This window comes from Geotrypetes seraphini, chromosome 2 (genome assembly GCF_902459505.1).
Source record: "Geotrypetes seraphini chromosome 2, aGeoSer1.1, whole genome shotgun sequence".
Taxonomy (NCBI): domain Eukaryota; kingdom Metazoa; phylum Chordata; class Amphibia; order Gymnophiona; family Dermophiidae; genus Geotrypetes; species Geotrypetes seraphini.
Window position 1 is genome coordinate 318,531,776 of NC_047085.1, and position 23,255 is coordinate 318,555,030.

The window sequence follows — 23,255 nt, forward strand, 5'->3', positions numbered from 1 at the left end:
TTCCTTTCCCTCCCTCCCCTCCAAATCAAAATCCACAGCCTGCCAGAGCCCTACTTTCTCCCACTCCCAAACCCCCAGCCCCAAACCCTTGGGACCAAACTGGCTGGCACTGTAGGTGTTTGGGACCACACTGAGTGGACATTTGGTCAGTGGTTATTGGAACATATGGGACATTTACAACAGATGAGGCAGGCAACTGTACAGGTTTACCATCAACCAGATAAGTGGCTTCTTTTTTGCATTTTGTCAGTTTATAATATTGAAGCATAAGGAAGCAATTATAGGTTGTTAGATGATTATAGAAGATTATATATTCTTATAATAAGACTAAAAGCAAGAGTAGTAGCCCTCGACGCATTGTATTATCTAAAATTTCCTTGTAAATGTCTTGTCAAATTACAAGACATTGAATATGTATTTTGGGATCCTATTCAGTTACAACAATTTTTACTAGCTAGAGAACAGAAATGAGTATTTCTTCTTTATTAAATATGTTTCACTACTAAGAATTGGAGGAAGTAATAGTCCCATAAGCAGTAGGGATTGGTTTAAGATTCGCAAGGGTGAATCAAGAACCTATTCTTTAATTTTCTTCTTATTTTTGTAGTTAAATTTAGTAGTATGTCTTCCCAATGGTTGAGGGCTTGGAAAGGAATTTTGTTTATATGTTAAAATTATTTTTAAATTATGTGTATGAATCCTTTTTTTCCTGATATCATCTGATATTGTAATCATTAAATGTATGTATAAAAAAAAAAAATAATAATAATAATAACACTTATTAAATAACGATCTATAAATACATTTTTATTCATGGTGAATGGAGAACAGAATGTTGCCATGATGGTTCTCCGTTCCATTGGTCTTTGTTCAAATGACCAGTGTGTGGGATCACTGAGCACATTCATCATGTTCTAGTACATTATACTTAGTATATTTATAGTGATTGAGAATATATTTTAAACATATTAGAGACATTTGTTTTTGCTAATATTCCAAGTGGAGTGCCTATTTAATAGTATTGTCCCAAAGACATTAGTTGAGCAGATATTTGGTCCCCCATATACAGTCTACTGCTTTTGAAAGAAGCTAATGGAACAAGCAATGCATTTTAGCCTAAATCTGTGGATGGCAGAAAAAAAAACAAGGGAAAAAAAAAAAAAGTCTGCATTGTGTGATATAGTGGTTTGTCATTTTACCTGCATCCTTCACCGATTTCACTATTGTTTTCAGCACCTCCTAGCTGGCTACTGGTTTTTGAACCATTCTCTTGCTTTAATTGTTGTTGATCCTCAGGCAACAGCAGCAAAGCATTTCGTAAACAAATAGCTGCAAACTCCGTGCTAGCTACAGGGATAGCTGAAGACTGACCATCACTAAAGGCAAAAAAAAAAAAGAAAAGTATATCAGTTAATACTGCTAACCAAGTTGTATTTTATTTAAATCAATCAATTTAAATCATTACCTTATTTTCACGTAGATAACACGCACCCGTGTAAAACGCGCACACGGGTATAGCGCGCGGGAAACACAAATTTATGTTAAAAAAATTTAATATAGCGCGCACACGCGTAAACCGCGCATGCTAAAACCTCCTCTCGCCTACTCCGAACCGGCATCCTCCCCCCCCCGCTCGCTTACCCGCGTTTTACAACTTTTATTTTTCAATCCGATCCAGCATCCCCCCTGCGAACCGGCATCCTCCCCCCCCGCTCGCGTCACCCCCCCTCCCCCGCATTCCTACATCCCCCCAGCACCAAACATCTCTTACCCGATTGGGCACCGGCACCAGCACCAATGCACAGGACGTGTCAGTGCCAGTGCCCGAAGATCCTCCCTCGTTGGTTTGGGTTGGGCTGGGCTAGGCGGTGCGGTGCAGGAGAGATCCTCCTTCTTCCTGCGCCGGGCTGGACTAGGCTTTGAGCATTTGCTATCTCCGAGATAGAGAGCGAGACCAGAAGGCTTTGAGCATGCGCAAATGCTCAAAGCCTAGTCCAGCCCGGCGCAGGAAGAAGGAGGATCTCTCCTGCACCGCACCGCCCAGCCCAAACCAACGAGGGAGGATCTTCGGGCACTGGCCCGTCCTGTGCATTGGTGCCGGTGCCCAATCGGGTAAGAGATGTTTGGTGCTGGGGGGATGTAGGATCACGGGGGAGGGGGGGTGACGCGAGCGGGGGGGAGGATGCCGGTTCGCAGGGGGGATGCTGATCGGATTGAAAAAAAAAAGGTTGTAAAATGCGCTCACGCGTATAACGCGCAAGGTTATGCACGGTTTGTAAAATCGTGTATAACGCGCGCATTATATGCGTGAAAATAAGGTAGTCAAAAAGACTTGATTAAAATCATGCCCGTGACATGGGTGGGTGGATGAATGGAATTCATTTACCAAAAAATTTAAACATTGCATGAATATATAGCCTCATGTTACATAATTAAAAACTAATCCTTATTTCATGGTGAATAACTTTTGGACTAGAATGCATCTTAAATAGAAATCTATTTATATTTATATCTATTTATATGGAGGGGGGGTAGTAAAAATAATTTTACATAACATGTTATAATATGGTATACAATAAGTATAAGGTGATTGGAAAGTACTTGAAGGGTGGGGGGTGGGAGAGGGAATTAAAAAAAATTGTTCAGAATATTATGTAATAGATATAAAAGTGATATTGTGTATTCATTAGTTGTAACTCAATATTTTGTACACTTCATGTAAAATATGAAAATGAATAAAGAATTATAAAAAAAAAAAAAAAAAAATAGAAATCTATTTAAAAAATCCAACTTAAATCAAACAATCAGATTTTTTTTAATAAAAAAAAAAATCATCGACTTTTATCCACCCTGCTCTTAACCACTTTTAGGCAGCAACCAAAGCACAGTAGAAGAGTGCAATGAAGAATAATTCAGCCAGAATACTAAGGACAGCACTGCTATTTCATTTCTAATTACCCATGAGAATTATTTCACTGCCTATTCCATTTGTATGGTTTATTACATCATCTTTTGTGTCTCTCAAGCAGAAAAAGACAATGGTCACCCTTTCTTAGAGGAAATGCATGCATAAAAGAAATTATTTGCAGTTACATCTATAAATGGATTCCAGAATAGTGTGTCTTTACATAACCCATACTCTTTGTGGAAAGCCAATTCTTTATAAAAGAAGAATGTATAATATTTTTCATATTTAGCTAGCACTATTTTATGTTCCAAATGGTATACCTTAGAAATCTGAAAAACTGACTGATCACTATAGTATGCCCAAAACTGCTCAAGGCCCAGCCCAGCCCAGCCAAGAGGGAGGATCTTCGGGCACCGGCATGTCCTGTGCGTTGGTGATGGTGCCAAATCAGGGTAAGGTATGCTGGATCGCGGGGGGGGATGCGAGCAGCGGGGAGGGGATGCCGGATCGCGGTAGAGGGGGGTCTTCGCTGGCGGGAGTTTGTGCGATGCCGGTTCTCGGAGGGGGGATACAGAGCAGCGCCGATGGCCTCGGGGGGGGGGGGGGGGGGGGAGGAACGAATCAAGTGAATTTCCATTCATTCCTATGGGGAAACTCGCTTTGATATACGAGCAATTTGGTTTACGAGCATACTTCTGGAACGAATTATGATTGTAAACCAAGGTTCCACTGTACTGGTATAATGGCTTATCTGTAACTTCTGTTTTTTGACAACAGTACTACAATAGCCCATACAAAACACATGTGACCTACACTGCAAATCAAGTTGGAGAATTATCTAAAGCCTTCTAGAAATACTTTTGAGCATAAGTGGGAGTTTTCAGAGCATCACTGGACTGGCTCCGCTTCATCTACTTGTATAAACTGACTAAACTACAGTTTGTACAACTGATGTAATAATTCTGACAAAACAAGGCAGGTGGGTTGTTCGAGCCACTGTATTGCTGTCAACATGAAATAATCATTAAATAGGCGAGCAATTACCTTTTCATACCCATTTACATATATCCATATTGCTGGACCAACATAACCCAATAATCACCTACAAACACAAAGGGAAAGAGAAGACAAACTTATCTCCCCTCCAACATCCACCAATCATGGAAAACCAACAGGAAGACATTTTGAAAACCAATAAAACAGTAGCTGTACAATGACTAAAGAATTGAGAGTTGGGCTCTGCCATACAGAGCAAGCCTTGTAGGACAGTCTGTAGAAACCTAAAACATATCTTTTACTTTGATAGGGCCAGTTTAAGGGCAAGCCAGTGAGGCACCGATGCCCTGCTCACCGACTTTTACTTTCACATTGCATCAGCAGTAGTTTATTCCTTTGTTCTTGTCATTGGGCTGTTCTACAGTCAACACTGCTGTAGCAACCCAGTCCAGTTTAAAATTGAAGAACAGGCATTTCATATACTCTTGAGAGAAAGATGAAGTGTCTATTCTCACATTTCAAATCCTTCTATGGTGTAGGCATAGAGCTGCCTCAAGGATGGAACAGCAACAGGAACAAAGTAAGCTCTTGCTACTCTACCAAAGATTTAGATACTAAGGGAGGTAGGAGAAAAGGGGCTGATACTGGCAGCAGATGCTAGAGAACAATAATAACGACAGATATTGGGGGGGGGGAGGAAACAAACAAAGGCATAGGCAGAGAAAGCCAGAAAAGGAGACGCAGAGAGAGAGAGAGAGAGATGCTGGGATAAGAGGCAAGAAAGTCAGGGTAAATTAATACTGGAGAATGCGATGGGGAAATGACAGGTAACAGAGGCAGGAGATCAAGGAATCAGACTCTAGGCCAGAAGACAAAAGAATCTAATTGGGTATTGAAAGTGTAAGTTGGGACTTGCAGTGTGTATGGGACTGCGAGTAAAAGGGATTACGTAGAGAGGAATAGTAGCTTGGAGATAAATTAGCAAGGTATCAGGGACTAAAATTTGGTAGGGATTAGGAAGACAATGGGGACTAGGTGATTGGAGAAGGAGTATAACGTAAGACTAAGTGCAGAAATACTGGGAAGGAAGATGGTTTGTGAGAGCATGCCAGCTAATATAATGAAGTGAAGTCAGAGCTTAAGCCAGAATGTGCCACATGTGAGGACGGCGGGGTGTGCTGTGTCATAGTGAAAACATCTTTCTAAAGAGTACAGTTAACTTTATTTGAGATAGTGAATCAAGAATTCCAGATGAGGCAAGCCTAAAGGGGTAAGTGGTGATAGTGGCTATTAGACACGGAAGAAAGGCTGGACATGGCGCAAAAGCATTTTAAAGGACTTGGAGGGCCTTATCACTCTGCACTAGTGCTGCCCGATTCAGGAAAAAAAATTTGAATTCAGCCTATTGAATCGATTTTTCGATTCGATTTTCCTGCCCAATTGGGTGGGGTTTTTTTGGGGGTTGTTGTTTTTTTTTTTTTCAAACATCCTGGTGGGTTTATTTTATAAGTAACAAATCAAACATACAGGTTTCAAGCACAACTGTGTTTAGATAAACAAGAGGAAAAGATCTCAGAAGCCTGCACCACAAAGAATACAGAATTCCAAATGTGGCTTCCACCTCTGCTGTTGTTTCAAATAAAGATGCAGAGTAAAATTTTCCAACAAAAGAAATGATATAGAGAGATGAACAAGAATGGCCTGTGAGAAATGACTATGCATACTTAATAGCTTTCCCAGATAGTTCTCTCACTCAACATGGCAGAAGCTAAACAAACTAGAAAGAGAAAAATCCATCGTCTCTCTCCACATATTTCACATGATTCCAAAGCCATTTTAATATAATAGCACAGGTATATTATTTTAAGTATTAATACATACCTTACCTGCAACAGCATCTGAGTGGGAAGAGGTCAGGGACTCTAACCACAATATCTTCAGAGAAATTAGTTCTAAAGAGGATTACTGTACAGGAAAATACTTTAAATAATAAACCTACTATTAAGTAAAGCTAATGACAATGCATCACATAGCATTTGAAAAAAAGTTTCCAAATGAGATATGCATGGCACTATATGCAAGACATCCTACAACAGGGGTGCCCACACTTTTTTGGCTTGCGAGCTACTTTTAAAATGACCAAGTCAAAATGATCTACCAACAATAAAATTTAAAAAATACACAAAGAACACTGCACGCTGAGAAAATGTTAATTATCATTCCTATTCTGGGTTTTTTTTTCAAAGAGATCAAGGCAGATGACTCTATGCACTGTCACCTCAGTAACAACCATACAAAAATAGACAGATATACCCCCCTACCTTTTTACTAAACCACAATAGCAGTTTTTAGTGCAGGGAGCTGCACTGAATGCCGCGCTTCTCTCGACACTCATAGGCTCCCTGCGCTAAAAACCACTATTGTGGTTTAGTAAAAGGGGGGCCATAGTGCAAAATATAGATAGCAGATATAAATTCAGACACATTTTGATCACTAAATTGAAAATAAAATCATTTTTCCTACCTTGTTTGGTGATTTCATGAGTCTCTGGTTGCACTTTCTTCTTCTGATTGTGCATCCAATCTTTCTTCCCTTCTTTCAGCCTTTATGCTTCCTCTTCTCCAGATCTCATTCCCTCCCCCAACTTTTTCTTCCTCTCTCCCTGCCCTTTCTTTTTCCCTGCCTCCCTTTCTTTTTTTCTGTCTCCCTGCCTGCCCCTTTCTTTCTTTCTCCCTACCCTCCACCAAGCCACTGCTACCACCATCGGGGAACAGGCCCCCAAGCCGCCGTCGCCTCTGCCATCGGGTAACAGGCCCCAAAGCTGCAACCGCCGCAGCACAAGCTCTCTCTACTTCCCTGCGGGCCGACCAGCATTCCTCTCCCTGATGTTAATTCTGCTGTCGGAGAGGAAGTTCCGCCCAGCCAGGCAGCAATTGGCTGGCCCGAACTTCCTCTCCGACGGCAGAATTGACGTCGGGGAGAGGAAGGCTGATCGGCCCGGTAGATCACGATCGACCTATTGGGCACCCCTGTTCTACAACATGCATGCACAATCCTGATATTTATTGGAGGAATCACCGATTTTAAAAAAGTCTCAAGATACTCAAAAGAGAAATTACGCTATGTTGCTAAGAAATGACACTCACTTGTAGACAATATTTTGAATGGACTGGGATGCCAGGACTATTTTACGATGGTAACCCTGGCCTACATTGGACTGAACAATTCCTTTTTTGCTTGGAAGTCCTTTAGTTTCTTGTTCTGAAGTCTAAAGAAGTAAGCACAGAACATATGATCAGACCACGCTTTCTCTACAGGGCACTCTAAAACAGCTCTACTTTTATCCTAAGAAAAATGACATTTTATTTATCAGTGCACAGAATGTTTTTGGAATTTATATCAACAACAGAATATAAAAAACTAAATTGTAATTATTCAGCAGAAAGAAAACCATTTAACTACTAACAGCATCTGAATGCCAGACATACAGGTGTATTTACCATTTTTTAATCCTTGCTGTGTAACTCAAGGGAGTAACTGCTACAGTATTATGATATGTTGAAATTGCTCTCTAGGTCCCGAGAGCCATTTATAGTGTTTTGTGTTGCTTCACATTATATCTGGTATTGACTTTACACCACACCTTTCTTATAAATTGCTCAGGGAATGTTACATTCAGGTACAGTAAGTATTTTCCTCTCCCTGGAAAGTTTACAACTTCAAGTTTTATATCTGAGGCAATGGAGAGTTAACTTGTCCAAGATATCAAGAAGCATCAGTGGGAATAGTCCTTGCTTCCCTGTTTCTCTGCCTGCTGCACTAACCATTAATTAACAGTGGAATGCCACAGGGATCTGTACTGGGACCGGTGCTATTTAATTTATTTATAAATGATCTGGAAATTGGAATGACGAGTGAGGTGATTAAATTTGCAAATGACACTAAACTGTTTAAATCTGTTAAAATGCATGTGGATTGTGAACAATTGCAGGCAGACGTTACGAAATTGGAAGACTGGGCATCCAAGTGGCAGATGAAATTTAATATGGACAAATGCATTGGGAATAACAACTTGAATCAGTTACTGGATGCTAGGGTCCACCTTGGGGGTTAGTGCCCAAGAAAAGGATCCGTGTGTCATTGTAGACAATACAATGAAACCTTCCACCGAAACTTCCAATCTATTTGTGCGCTGAAACCTCCTTAGAAAAATTTAAAAGTAATCTAAAAAGCTATCTTTATAAAGATGCTTATGAATCTTAGATCAGACAATCCTTTTGATTCTATTTACTTTTAGATCAGGTCTCACCTTAACAATTACTCTTAGACTAAGTCTTCATAAAAATTGTTCTTCCCTAATTGTTCTTCTATTTAATTGTTTATTTTAAATCAATTGTAATTTAACCTCTAATTCTTTACATATCTTTAATGTAACTATGGATAAAATTGTATGTATATGGTTTTAAACTGTTTTATTTGTCCCCCCCCAATTATTATTGTTATACGCATTGAAAATACCTGATATTGCATTTAAATCAAAATCTCAATAAATTTGAAACTTGAATGTGCGGCAGTGGCCAATAAAGTAAACAGGATGGTAGGAACTATTAAAAAAAAAGGGATGTTATAATGCCTCTGTATCGTTCCATGGTGCGACCTTATCTGGAGTATTGAGTTCAATTCTGGTCTCCTTATCTCAAGAAAGATATAGTGGCACTAGAAAAGGTTCAAAGAAGAGCGACCAAGATGATAAAGGGGAAGGAATTCTTCTCGTGTGTGGAAAGACTAAAAAGGTTAGGGCTTTTCAGCTTGGAAAAAAACAGCTGAGGGGAGATATGATTGAAGTCTACAAAATCCTGAGTGGAGTAGAACGGGTACAAGTGGATCAATTTTTCACTCCATCAAAAATTACATAGACTAGGGGACACCCGAAATTACAGGGAAATACTTTTAAAACCAATAGGAGGAAGACATGGGGGAAGCCACTGCTTGCTCTAGATCGGTAGTATGGAATGTTGCTACTCCTTAGATTTTGGCCGGGTACTAGGGACCTGGATTGGCCACTGTGAGAAATGACTACTGGGTTTGATGAACCATAGGCCTGACCCAGTAAGGGTATTCATTTTTTTTCCCCAAACATTTGACAATAATATCAGTCAAAAAGCAAAAATACAATGAACTGAAATCATTTTTATCATAAAGGGTCAAAAACACTTGATCCCTACTTTTAGAATAATAAACAACTTATCAAAGTATGGTTAGTCCACAATTACAGAGAACGGAGCTAAAGAATAGACTGAGAAACATCATAAGGATAACTAAAAATAAAGAGAAAATAAAGACTTGGCTTCATAACCACAGAACCATTTATCATTGAGCAGAACTACTGGATTCAATCCTCATGGTGAGGAGGTTAATTGACCTTTAGTAGCAATAAATTTAGATAGCTGCTGCCGCTCATACAAAACATATTTATTCTGTTGATATACTAGTACACATTTGCAAGGGTAGGCCTAGATCAGGGGTGGGCAACTCTGGTCCTCGCGTGCCTGAATCCAGTCGGGTTTTCAGGATTTTCCCAATGAATATGTACGAGATCTATTTGCATGCACTGCTTTCGTTGCATATTCATTGGGGAAATCCTGAAAACTCGACTGGATTCCGGCCCTCGAGGACTGGAGTTGCCCACCCCTGATGTAGATACATCTGGGTACATCCTTACTTTATATGTCATAAAGGGAACCTCTAGTAAGGGTATTCTTATGTTCTTATGTACAGCTAATACAAATAATACATATCTGAATTAGCTGTGCCTAAAGCCTGGCACCCCAACAGTAAATTAAAGTTGGCCATTTAGCAACCTACCAGTAACCTTAGAATTTGTTACAGTACTGATGAACATTACCGTTTACATGGCTAACATTGGCCCTGGTTGAGGTAAGTTCCGTAAAAGTGTACAATAGTTTTCAGCATATATGAAATCTAAGATCAAAACTTGTTCAGAATAAGACATACAATCAGACCAAAAAAAACCCCTATTACTACTAAAAATATTTACAAATTAAGATCTTAATTATAGAATTTTCTGAATACACAAATTTTTTATCAGCTTTATTAACATCAGATTTGTTATGCCCCATATTATGTGGGCATTTGCTCAGTTAATGTTTGTTTAAATGTGTAGTAGTTATGGGTGCTCTGTGGACTCAACTACCCAAAGAGCTTTGCTTCCAGTAGTCTGGGCTGCTTCCACAGAGCATGGACCCGCCTCCTTCTTCAGTCTGAGGAGAGCGGTGGCCATATTTGCTAAACACATGCTAGAGTGAGAACCTGAGAGTGGTGTTCTCCTACCAGGTTTTTCACCCCTTTAATTCTGACAATCAAATACAGCTTAGATTACTTCTAAGTCTGGAGAATGGTGTCATCTCCACAGTGTGGACACTCCTAGCATAGACGTGGTATGTTAGTGGAGTGAGAAGGAATGTACAGGCTTGAACTACATTGAACTATCATCTGACTAAGTTGTTTGCTTCGTTATTAAAGAACTGTTCCATTGATTCAGAGTCTGACTGGTGACATCAAAGATTAAAGAATTAGGAGTTGGCTGAACAGGAAACTCTTACAGTGGCCGGTAACTTAGAGAAGTCCTTGCTTCAGTACAAAAACCTGATGACTATGCAGAGAGCTGTATCTGTATAGTAGAAGTTAGACAGTAACAAGATTAGTGATACACTCAATGTCTCAGGGTCTCCAGATCAACTGACACTTTTCTCTCAACCAGTGTGGTAGTCCACCAAATGCTCTCCCATCCAGCATCCATCCGAACTTGGTTCACAAACCAAGAATGCTGTGGCTAGACCGGTGCCACGAGAATCACCAACTGGTGGCAGGTCGCTATTCTTCTAATGACCCTATCATTAGCCAAATGACAACTGGGCCTCCAGGTCCAACAGAATACTGGACCTCCCTGTCTGTTGATGTATGCCACCACTGTGGCAGTGTCCAAGAAAACCCTGACTGCTTTGCCTTCCAGAGTCTTTTTGAAGGCCTGCAGTGCTAGACGAATGGCTCTTAATTCCAATTTGTTGATGGACCACTTTTCTCTGCGAGGGTAACCATCAGCCCTGCACTAGGTGACCCTCACAATGACCTCTCCAGTCAAAGACTAGCATCTGTCATCAGTCTCATCCAAGAAGAAATGCGGAGTGAAGCCCTTGGACAGTGTCTCCACCAGGAGCCACCAAACAAATGGTGACGCACTTCCCCCATCCAGGACACAGTATCTGGAGGAAATCCATTTGTGGAGACCAGTAGTATAACAGTGCATCCGGAAGACAGCGTAAATGAGCTGTCGCCCAAGGTACCACTTCTATGGTCACTACCATCGACCCCAGTACCTGCAGATAGTACCAGGTCATAGGAGCTGGCATTGCCAGTAACTCCACACTCTGGCATCTCTGTTTTAATTTGTGAGATTCTGGCAGAAAAATACGACCTCCTGTCATGTTGTAAAATCTCCCCCAAGTTCTCCAGGGATTGAGCCAGTTCCAAGTGACTTCTAAAAATTGATAATTCTTCCTAGGTCTTGCAGGAACTGGACAACTTGTTTCACTGCCTTGTGACGGTCGGCCTTGGACTGAACTCTATCAGCCAATTGTCCAAGTATTGGTGCATCTGAATCCCTGCCTTGTGCAGGTGTGTTGCTGCCACCACCATTACCTTGATAAAGTTGCAAAGTGCTGTAGCCAACCCAAAAGGAAGTGTCAAGAACTGAAAACTGTCTCTCCAGCCCATGGAATCTGAGAAATTTTCTGTGATCTGGAAAGATGGGACTATGTAAGTGAGCTTCTGTCAAATCCTGCAAGGCTAGAAATTTCCCCTGTGATACAGAGATGATTACTGTACACCCGGTCTCCATCCAAAATCTGGGTACTCTCAGTGCTGCATTGACAGACTTTAGATTCAGGACTGGTCTCCATTTGTATGAGTCTTTCTTGGACACAAAGTATATTGAGAAGCTGCGCAAGCCGATTCTGCATCCAGCACAGTCTCTATGGTTTGAATCTGCAGAAGCCATTCTCTATTGGACTCTTTTCCAGTATTCCAGCTGGAAAATCTATAAAGACGTACTGAAAAGGTTGGGAAAACTTAAGTTTGTAGCCCTCTCGAATGATGTCCAGCACTCACTCATTTGTCTGAACAGGTCTTCACCCAGGCCTGGTGTCATTGGGACTTCTTGGGAACAGTTGCTGAGTGGGAACCTGACATCTGATGAGGTCTACTGTCTTGTAATGACTTAGGATGACGATCTGTTACACTGGCCATATGGTTGGCAAAACCTTTACAAAAGAGCATTGGTCCTTAAGAGGAAGCCTACTTAAAATAGCTTTAGATGCAGAATCTACTGCCCATTGTCTGATTCAGAGCATTCTGGAGGCAGAGATAGATGACCCTGAACATATCATATAAAGCACATGCTACATAATCCACCCCCAAAAACAATACCTGGAAGTATGCGCTCTCCTCTGAAGTAGGAGACTGGTGCAGCATCTTATGCCAGGCGTGTACCACAAAGGAAGCTACCGAATCCACCTTCAGATCCAAAGCTAGAGCCTCAAACTGCCTTTTGAGGACTAAGTCCACCCTGCAATCCTGAGCATCCTTCAAAATCATTCCTCCTTCACTAAGGAGTGAAGAGTGCTTAGTAACTTGCACTACCCACAAATCCACCTTGGGGCGGGGGGACTGCTAAAAATCAAGAGCCATAAGGTACAATTTTGACATAGCTCTGGCAACCTTCAAAGGAGTCTTCTGGCACCTCCCAATGCTCCATCAGCATCATGAACTCTAGGTGTGAAGGAAAAAATGTGGACTGCTAATAAGAGAAATTTGAGCTGTGGAAGTCTGTGGGGGTTTCAAATTTAATTCCCACAGAGAAACACTAATGACTTCCATCAAATCCACCGATTTAAAAAGTCTGCACTCCACTGGGTGCTCTCCCTGGTCCAGGGCTGCCAAGACTTTTGGCTGCTAGCACCCACATGAGACCGGGAATTATCTAAACATGAGGAATCGCTTGAGGGAGCAAAGGAATTGATCTTGACCCCCAGTTGTCTCAAGTCTTTTTCTGACTGGACCTCTGGTTCCTGCGGAAAAACATTCCACAGGGGAACTGTGCTTCTGTGGAGGCAAGCTCCCATGTGCAACCCTCTATATTTCATAGAAGTGTCAAACATTAAACTCATGAAATCAGAGTCAAAGCCCTTCACTTGATCTCCTGAGAACCTCTGCAGGGGCACTTTTGATCTCCTCATTGGCTCAGAGTTGTCTGCGTACTTGTGTTTCGCTAACAAAGTTGAGTCGTAATTCAAGGGCTCCAGAAGGGATTTTTAATGCAACAGTTGAGAATCCTTTGATTTCAAGGCCCTGGAGGGACTAGAGAGGGCCAAGCCCAGTGCTCCCGCGGCACATGGACGCTTCTCAGCCAGCCATCACACAGCGGTAGAAAGGCCTAAGGAGTCCATAAAAGGCAATTAGCAAAATTGATATGTTTTGAGGCAGATGGAGGCTTTTAAAATAAAACTGGGAAATCCTAGATGGCCAACTCATCAGCATTTTGGTGCATAAAAACAGCCTAGGAAAGCTACTGTATACCAAGTACCAAAAATTCAGGAAAGGGGTTTTTGGAGGTGGGAGATCCTAGAGGAAGCCCAAGAAACCCTCAAAATGGCAATTTGCAAACATAAGAATTGCCATCCTAGGACAAACTGAAAGTCCATCAAGCCAGTTTCCTGTTTCCAACAGTGCCAACCCAGGTCACAGGTACCTGGCAAGATCCCAAGGAATAAAACAGATTTCATGTTGTGTATGCTAAGAATAAGCAGTGGATTTCCCCAAGTCATCTCAATAATAGCCTATGGACTTTTCTTTTAGGAAAGTATCCAAACTTTTTAAAAACCCTGCTGATTTTACCACATTCTCCGGCAATGAATTCCAGAGTTTAATTACATGTTGAGTAAACAAATATCTTCTCCGGTTTGTTTTAAATCTACTACTTAGTAGTTTCATCGTATACCTCCTAGTCCTAGTATTTTTGGAACGTTAAGTAAGTGATTCACATCTACCCTTCCCACTCCACTCAGCTGTCTTTTCCAAGCTGAAGAGCCCTAGCTGCTTTAGATTTTCCTCATAGGGAAGTTGTTCCATCCCTTTTATCATGTTTATTGCCCTTCTCTGTACTTTTTCTGTTTCTGCTATATCTTTTTTTGAGATACAGCAAAACTGCACACAGTATTCAAGGTGCGGTTGTACCATAAAGCGATACAAAGGCATTATAACATTTTAATCTTTTCCTTACCTATTAGATTCTTAAAAGAAAAGATTTTTCAGACTAAACAGTGTAGTCCAGTTAATGGTAGGAGATCAGGAAAGTTAAAAAGAGAAGTATAACACAATCTTGATCCTAGAGCATGTTGTTTAAAGTCTCACTTACCCCCTTGTTGGCAGCAATGCAACACTCTGCCAGTCTCAGCCAAAGGCGTGGGTTTGAGTGATAAACCTGGACAGCTTCTATCAAACATTCAAAAGCTGCTAAAGGTCTCCCAACATGAAGTAGCTGAATGCCACAATTGTGAAGCAGCTCATATCGTTTATTAGTCAGTAGTGTGCACATAGGTCTACCTGAGAATTTCTTACCTAATGAGAAAGGCAGATCATATCAAATCACCTTGATTTAAACAGCAAAGCAAAAAGTGTTCTTAGATTTAACAGTGCATTCTGTGAGCTCTTTAAGGCAATGAATTTCCTTCTCTCTGCTCTATTTGTGTGATATAAATCACTGTTTCTCAACGTCTTCAAACCAAGTACCCACTAAGTCTAAGAAATATCAACTAAGTACCCCACCCAAGCTTTGCCCCTGGCCCACCCTAATAACAGTACAAATTGTAATGCAATTTCTTCCATTCATTTTTCATATACACACAATACAATCTTATTAATACATAATAGTAACTACTACAAAGCACACTGTACGCAGAGAAAAAGTTAATGATCATTAATATTCTTTTTTTCCCCAAAGCAGTCAAGGCAGATGACTTTAAAATATGCAATATCACCTCAGTAACTATAAAAAAACAGACAAATATAGTGCAAAATATAGACAGCAGATATAAATTCTCAAAACTTACACATTTCGATCACTAAATTGAAAATAAAATCATTTTTCCTACCTTTGTTGTCTGGTGATTTCATGAGTCTCTGGTTGCACTTCCTTCTGACTGCATTCAAATATTTCTTTCTTCCTGCCTCCTGCACGCTTCCTCTTCTCCGGTCCTCTTTCCCATCCCCAACCAACATCTCTCTCTGCCCCTCCATGAGTCCAACTTTTATTCCTCTCTCCTCCACCTCTATTGGCAACATGTCTCCATCTCTCTCTCACTGTCCATCTATTTTTCTCTCATTCCCTCCCTTGCTGCAAAGGAAATGGGGAAAGCGAGAGATCCAGGGTGCATCTCTCACACCCCTTCTATTGCCACATCCAACATTTCTCCCTCTCTCATCCCCCGGATCAGATGCAGCATTTTTCACCACTGCCCACAAGCCTCATGCCCATTTCTCCTTCTATCACCCCTCTCCAGCACCATGCCATATCTCTCCCTCTATTACTGTGTCCAATATTCCTCCCCATTGCATCCCCTTCAAACTGTCCCTCTGTTCTCTCTGCCACCATATCCAACATTTCTCCCTCTCATCCTTCTCTTCCCCATGCATCTCTACCTCACTCCTCTCTCTCTCTCTATGCCCAATTTTCTTCTTTCTTCCTTTCCCCATGTGCACCATGTCTTTCCTTCTCACACAGTCAGGCCCAACAATTCTCCCTTTCTATTCCCTCCCTATGTCCCAAGTTAGTGCCTCCTTCTTCCCTCCCTTCTATGTCCCATGTTCATGTCCCCTCCCTTCCGTGCCCCGAGTTCATGTCCCCCCTTCTTGCCTTTGTCCCAAAATAGTACCCCTCCCATGTCCCAATTAGAGAGCTGCACGGGAACGGGGACGACGGGAATCCCGCGGGACCCGCGGGTTCCCCCTTTGGGTCACGGGGATCCCGTGGGGACGCCCCCTAGGGTCGCGGGGATCCCGTGGGGACGCCCCCTAGGGTCGCGGGGATCCCGTGGGGACGCCTCCGAGGGTCGCGGGGTTCCTGCGGGGCTGGATGTACTCAGTCGCGCGGCTCTTCTCCCTACCTTCTCTGCTTGCAGCACAGAGCCGAACGGAAGTCTTCCCGACGTCAGCGCTGACGTCGGAGGGGAGGGAGGGCTTAAACAAAGCCCTCCCTCCCTCCGACGTCAGCGCTGACGTCGGGAAGACTTCCGTTTGGCTCTGTGCTGCAGGCAGTGCAGGTAAGGAGGAAAGTAGCCTCGCGGTTCGAGTGGCTACCAAGGGAGGGGGCGGTCCGCCCCGCCACACCCCGCCCCGGTTGCAGCACAGCCGGCCAGGTCCCCTTACTTTTGTGGCACTTCCCCGACCGACCGACAACAGCCCCGGTCCGACAATCCTCCCTGCCCTGTAGCCGCGAATCTAAATTATCTTCTTACAGCAGCTGTAATAAGGTAATTTAGATTCGCAGTTAAGGGCAGGGAGGTTTGTCGGACCGGGGCTGTTGTCGGTCGGTCGGGGAAGTGCCACAAAAGTAAGGGGACCTGGCCGGCTGTACTGCACCAGGGACGGTAGAGAAGGAGTGGGGAGAAGGACGCTGAAAGGCCATGGGGAAGACGGGAGGAGGGGGGGAAGGACTCTGAAAGCACTTGAAGACAGAGGAGGGAGAAGGACGCTGAAAGCACATGGGGAATACAAAGGGGTGGAGAAGGACGCTGAAAGGCCATGGGAAGGACGGGGGGGGGGGGAAGGACTCTGAAAGCACTTGTGGAAGACAGAGGGGGGAGAAGGATGCTGAAAGCACATGGGGAAGACAAAGGGGTGGAGAAGGACGCTGAAAGGACATGGGGAAGACAAAGGGGTGGAGAAGGACGCTGAAAGGCCATGGGAAGGGCGGGGGGGGGGAAGGACTCTGAAAGCACTTGTGGAAGACAGAGGGGGGAGAAGGATGCTGAAAGCACATGGGGAAGACAAAGGGGTGGAGAAGGACGCTGAAAGGACATGGGGAAGACAAAGGGGTGGAGAAGGACGCTGAAAGGCCATGGGAAGGGCGGGGGGGGGAAGGACTCTGAAAGCACTTGTGGAATACAGAGGGGGGAGAAGGATGCTGAAAGCACATGGGGAAGACAAAGGGGTGGAGAAGGATGCTGAAAGCACATGGGGAAGACAAAGGGGTGGAGAAGGACGCTGAAAGGACATGGGGAAGACGGGGGGTGGGGTGGAGAAGGATGCTGAAAGGCCATGGGGAAGACAGAGAGGGAGAAGGACGCTGAAAGGACATGGGGAAGCAGAGGGGGGAGAAGGACACTGAAAGCACATGTGGAAGACAGAGGGGGGAGAAGGACGCTGACAGGACATGGGGAAGATGGCGGGGAGAAGGACGCTGAAAGGAAATGGGGAAGAGAGAGTAGGGAGAAGACACTGGCAGGGAAGAAGACAGATGCCAGACTATGGGGGAGCGGAGAGAAGAAGATGGGTGCCAGACCAATTTGGAAGGGGGAAGAAAGGGAGAGGCACAGTAACAGAGCAAATGGAAGATGCAGAAGGAAGAGAGACAGTGGATGGAAGGAATTGAATGAGAACATGAGGAAAGCAGAAACCAGGCAACAAAGGTAGGAAAAGAATTATATTTCTTTTTTTTTATTTTGCTTCAGGATAAAGTAGTATATTAGTTGTGTTGATAAAAATTTATAAACATTAGAGGCTCTGGTAGAAACCCATTTGCAAAGTATGTATTCTTCCCAATTAATATTTTCAAATTAATAAAGTCTTTTTGCTTATTTGTAAATGGGTTTCTACCAGAGCCTTTAATTCAGTAGCATAATTAAATGAAATAACAATTTCTGAAGTTTATATGGACGGGCGGGGACGGAGGGGATTCCTCGCGGGGACGGGTGGGGACGTAGGGGATTCCTTGCGGGGACGGGTGGGGACGGAGGGATTCCTCACGGGGACGGGTGGGGACGGGTGGGATCCTCACGGGGACGGGTGGGGACGGGTGGGACTTTGGCGGGGACGGGTGGGATTTCTGTCCCCGCGCAACTCTCTAATCCCAATGCACTCCTTCCCCCCTCCTTTCTCCCAGATCACTTGTTGCAGGGACGCGCGGGCAGCAGTTCTTATTAGCTGCATGTGGATGACCCACAAACCTTCCCTCCGACGTCAGTTCCACCAAATGATCTCCCCACCCGGTTCCAAAGCCCCCCTCACCAAGAAAACTACAGAGGTCACTAGCGCGGGAGTGATTTTCTTGCACTGCCAGTGGCCTCCTCTGCACTGTTCCTTTGTTGTGGTCTGCCCAAGTGGAAACAGGAAGTTGCTTCAGAGGTGGGTGGACTGTGGCAGCACTGGAGAATCAAAGAACAGTGGCTTAGGCACTCCTATTCTCCACTACCCCCCCCCCCCCCGTCCCAGAGCTGACATCGTACTTACAGTCCTGATACTCTGGAAGCCGATGCCAAGGCTGTGTGCATGCTCAATGCCTGCTGGACTGGAGCGGGCGGGAGCTTAAGGTCCTTCAGAACAGCACAGAGTGCCAATGTGGGCTTCCAGAGAATCAGAACTATGTGCAATGTCAGTCTGGGGCAGGGGAAATAGCAATGTCATCAGGGGGATAATGGTGCTGGTCATCGGAGGGTGGGGGAGATAGTGACGGTCATTAGAGGTGGGTGGAGGATAGCAGTGTTGATCATCGGGAGGGGAGGGGAGAAGCATCGAAAGGAGCATCATCAAAAGGAGGCTCAAGTTTAAATTGAGATCCCCATTTGTGGGCCATTTTTTTGCCCCAAAATCTGAGTTTATATTCTAGTATATATATGGTACCTGGATTTTTTTGCGACTTTTATGTTTTTGTATTTAAGACAGCCAATGACCCTATAAGATTCCTGAGGAAGGCATTTTTATTTTGGCGAAACATGGCCTGTTTTGGAACATTTGCATTTTATACATTATTTTGTTTTTATCTTGTGGGTCATTTTTGACTATATACATCCTTTGTGGATTGTTTTTAAGATCATTGTGGATGTTATTTAAAAATACTGTCATGGAAGCCCAGACCAGATGTATTCCACATTATCAGCAAAGGTGTAAAGAAAAGGAAACGAGAGCTGGCATGGTTAAAAGGTAAAGTGAAAGAGGTTATTAGAGCCAAATTAACATCCTTTAAAGAATGGAAAAAGGATCCGAATGAAGAAAATAAGAAGAAATCTAAGAACTGGCATGTTAGATGCAAAGCACTGATAAAGACAGCTAAGAAAGAGGCAAAAACTCATAGCAGAAAACCTGTGAGGGAATCTGTGGGACCATTGGATGACCAAGGAGCGAAAGGGGTGCTCAGGGAGGATAAGGCCATAGCGGAAAGACTGAATGAATTCTTTGCTTCGGTCTTTACGGACAAAGATGTAAGAGATCTACCTGAACCGGAAATGGTTTTCAAGGGTGATGATGTGGAGGAAATGAAAGAAATCTCGGTGAATCTGGAAGATGTACTGAGCCAAATCAACAAGTTAAAAGTGATAAATCGCCAGGACCGGATGGTATACATCCCAGGGAACTAAAATAACTCAAACATGAAATGCTGATCTGCTGTTAGTGATCTGTAACCTGTCGCTAAAATCATCTGTAGAACCTGAAGATTGGAAGTAAGGGAGATTGGAAGGTGGCCAATGTTACACCGATTTTTAAAAAGGGCTCCAGGGGAGATCCAAGAAATTACAGAATGGTAAGCCTCACTTCGGTGCTGTGTTCACAGTATACACAGGGAAAGATTATGCAAAAAGTCAGCCAAAGTGTGTATAATAGCCAAAATAAGAACTGACTGTACTGAAAACTAGTGCACAGAGAGTGGAAAGGATTTATAAAGAATATGCTCAGAAAAGTGAAACTCTGAAGAGAGAGTGACAACCCTCTCTTGGGGTAAGAGTTTACCGTCCAGTCATTGCATAATTGATTCAAAAAATCATTCTCTGAGAACTAGTAAAAGTAATAAAAGCTAATTTTAAATCTTGAAATTTCTAAACACAGTCCAGGTTCAAAAAATTTTTGAGATATGAAATATAATAAATCTCATTGGATTTTTGATGATGCACTTATCTTATAAAGATAAACTTGTTATAGGGGTCTCGGGTCTCAACGTGGCCCCGTTTCGTGGTCTGCTTCAGGAGACCCAAAATCAATCTTTAAACATTATAAGTTGTGATGCATGAGATGATCATTTGCAGAAGGAGTTCAAAATTTATAATGCATATCCATGAGAAGATCTACAATACAAAAAATACTATCAAAACATAGCACAGATAATCACATAGGACAGCTGTGCTGTAACAAAGTAACATCTTGTCGGCTACAAGGAGGGAAGCACAAAAATTGTAACATACCATTTGCAGAAGTGTTTCTGATGCTCCAAACAACAGAGAACGCTGCCAATCCCGCCAAATTTAACCCGAACCGAGAGGGGGAGGGAAAAAACTCCGTGCCGCGGCGCGATGACGTCATCACGTCGGCACACGGAAAAAATGCTTATGTACATAACCCACTGTGATTTGAATATAACAAGTTATAGAACAGATACAAAGCACAAAAATGAGTTAAAGAAAGGCCACCCATTCAATTTCATTGTTCAGCCCTTCTGGGAAAAGTGTATTCAAATCATAAATCCACTTTTGCTCTTTTCTCCAGAGGAGCTTAGCCATGTCACCGCCCCTCGTAGTAGATATAACATCTATCACTGAAAATCTCAAATCAGATGGATCATGATGTAACTGAGTCCAATGTGAGACTAAGGGCGCCTCTTGTGTATTGGATCTTATCCTGCTAATGTGTTCACTGATCTTGATCTTGACACTGCGAACTGTACACCCCACATATAGTAAACCACAAGGGCATTGGATGACGTATACTACTTGCTTAGAGGTACAGTCAGTAGTCGGAGGGGTATATCTCCTTTTGATGTTAATGTGCATCTGTTGTAAAGTCACACTATACTGGCACATTTTGCAGTGCCCGCACGGGCTGTGACCCCGCGTGCTGCCGACAGCATCATTTGGTTTATTGCTAAATTGTGAATGGACCAATTTCTGCTTTAAATTCTGATTTTTAGAAAATGCAAAACGGGGAGGCTCCTGAAACTCTTGATGGTATTGCATGATGTGCCAGTGCCGTTTGATGATGTGCTTGATTTGAAACGCTAAATGTGAATATGGAAGAACGCATACCAAGGGTTGTTCCTCAGGCTGTGAACGAGTTTGTAGTAACAATGAACGGTTGGCATACAGTCCCCTTTTGTATGCTTTGTGAATGACAGTAGCCGGGTATCCTTTCTCTCGAAATCTTTCTTTCATGTTTTCTGCTTTAGAAATGTATTCACTCACTGAAGTGCAAAGTCTCCGGAGCCTTAAAAACTGTCCAGCTGGAATATTGTTCCTCAAATGTCGTGGATGAAAGCTGTCATACTGCAAAAGATTGTTCCGATCTGTGGGTTTTCGATAAATACTGGTTAAGAAACTGCCCTCAGTTAAAAATATGTTAATGTCCAAAAAAGGGACCTGATGAAAATCTTTAGTCATGGAAAAGTATAAAATGACATCACAAGAATTGAGCCATACGAGGAACTGATCCAATTCTTCAACGGTGCCCATCCACACTCCTAAGATGTCATCGATATAACGTTTCCAAAATAGAAGGTGTTTCCAATGTGCTGATGGATACAAAAATTTTTGTTCGAATGTGGCTACATAGAGACAGGCTACGGAAGGGGCCATTTTAGCCCCCCATAGCTGTGCCTTTAATCTGTTTGTAAAAGATGTCCCCAAACTGAAAATAATTCATACCTAGAGCAATGGATGCTAGTTGAATGAGAAAATTAATTCTAATGTCCGGTATCTCTGATGCCTGAAGTTCAATTTTAATGATATCTATGGCATCCTGTTGGGGCACATTCGTATACAAAGCTGTAATGTCCAAGGTAAAAAGTATGGCTTGGTCAGGGATGTTGGTAAATGTAGCCAAGAACCTAATCATACTTGCAGTGTCCAAAACATAAGATGGTGCTAAAGGAACACGGTCCTTAAGATACGAATCTAGAAATGCGGACAAAGGCTCTAAAACAGAACCTATCCCTGAAACAATAGGTCTCCCTGGCGGGTTGATCAAAGATTTATGAATTTTGGGTACAAAATAAATAACTGTAATAGTAGGATGCTTACAGAACAGGAATTTGAACTCCCTCTCTGTGATCACTCCCATTTCTAGATGTTGAACTAAACAGTGTGAGATGATGTCTTGAATGGCTTCAGTAGGATCATGTTCCAAAACCTCATAAAATGCAGGATCACTAAGTTGGCGAGTGGCTTCTGCTACATATTGTTCTTTATCCCAAATAACTACACCTCCCCCTTTATCCGCTGGGCGTATAACAATGCTATTATCAGTAGCTAAAGACTGTAAAGCCTCTTGTTGCATGCGTGAGAGGTTAAACTTTAAGGGGGACTTCTGAAGTTCTAAATCCCCCACCTCCTTTAGTATGAGATTTTCAAAAGCCTGTATTTGAGGGTCAACGGTGCCAGGAGGACACCAAGTGGATTTAACCTGCAGTTTGGGATTTTCAAAACACTGTTGGTCTGCTTCTAAATGCCCCTGATTGGGGGTGTCCTCTGTGTTGACATTACTATCTAGGCTCAATGTTTCTTGTTTGTGAAAAAAATTTTTAAGCTTACATTTCCTGATAAACTTAAAAATAGCTATTCTAGTATCAAATGTTTGGAAAATGCTAGAAGGAACGAAGGACAACCCCTTGTCTAGGACAGATGTCTCTATGGGAGTGAGAGTCCTATGAGAAAGGTTGAAAATGTTGGATGTCAGGGTTGGTGGCGTGTTTGTTTGGATCTGATCAGTCTTTTTATACTTGGTTTTGGACCCCCCTGAAAATGGACATTGGGACCTTGTACAGAACTTTTCTGCTGCTTTTTATCATCTTCAGATGAATCAGAAGATGTCTGAGCGTATGTAGGGCGATTAGTTCTTTTGGAAGAACGGGATTTATCCATCCAAATGTAGACAAACCCCTTAGTATAGTCTAACTCATCGCGGTGTAGTTTTTTAATCTTAGTTTTCTTAAGATCCTCCCTGAACCCGTCTATTTTTGTATTGAGTTCTTGTAAGGACTTGCTAATGTATCACGAAACGGGGCCACTTTGAGACCCGA

General features: G+C 42.8%; 1 protein-coding gene across 1 annotated transcript in view; it reads right to left on the bottom strand.

The window, feature by feature from the left end:
* The window catches only part of CNOT10 (CCR4-NOT transcription complex subunit 10), a 186,241-nt gene that overhangs the window by 67,900 nt on the left and 95,086 nt on the right, over positions 1 to 23,255 (bottom strand). The window contains 3 exon segments of the mRNA XM_033930099.1: positions 1,200 to 1,376; positions 7,051 to 7,172; positions 14,397 to 14,599. Of these exon segments, the coding sequence (XP_033785990.1) occupies positions 1,200 to 1,376; positions 7,051 to 7,172; positions 14,397 to 14,599 (502 nt within the window).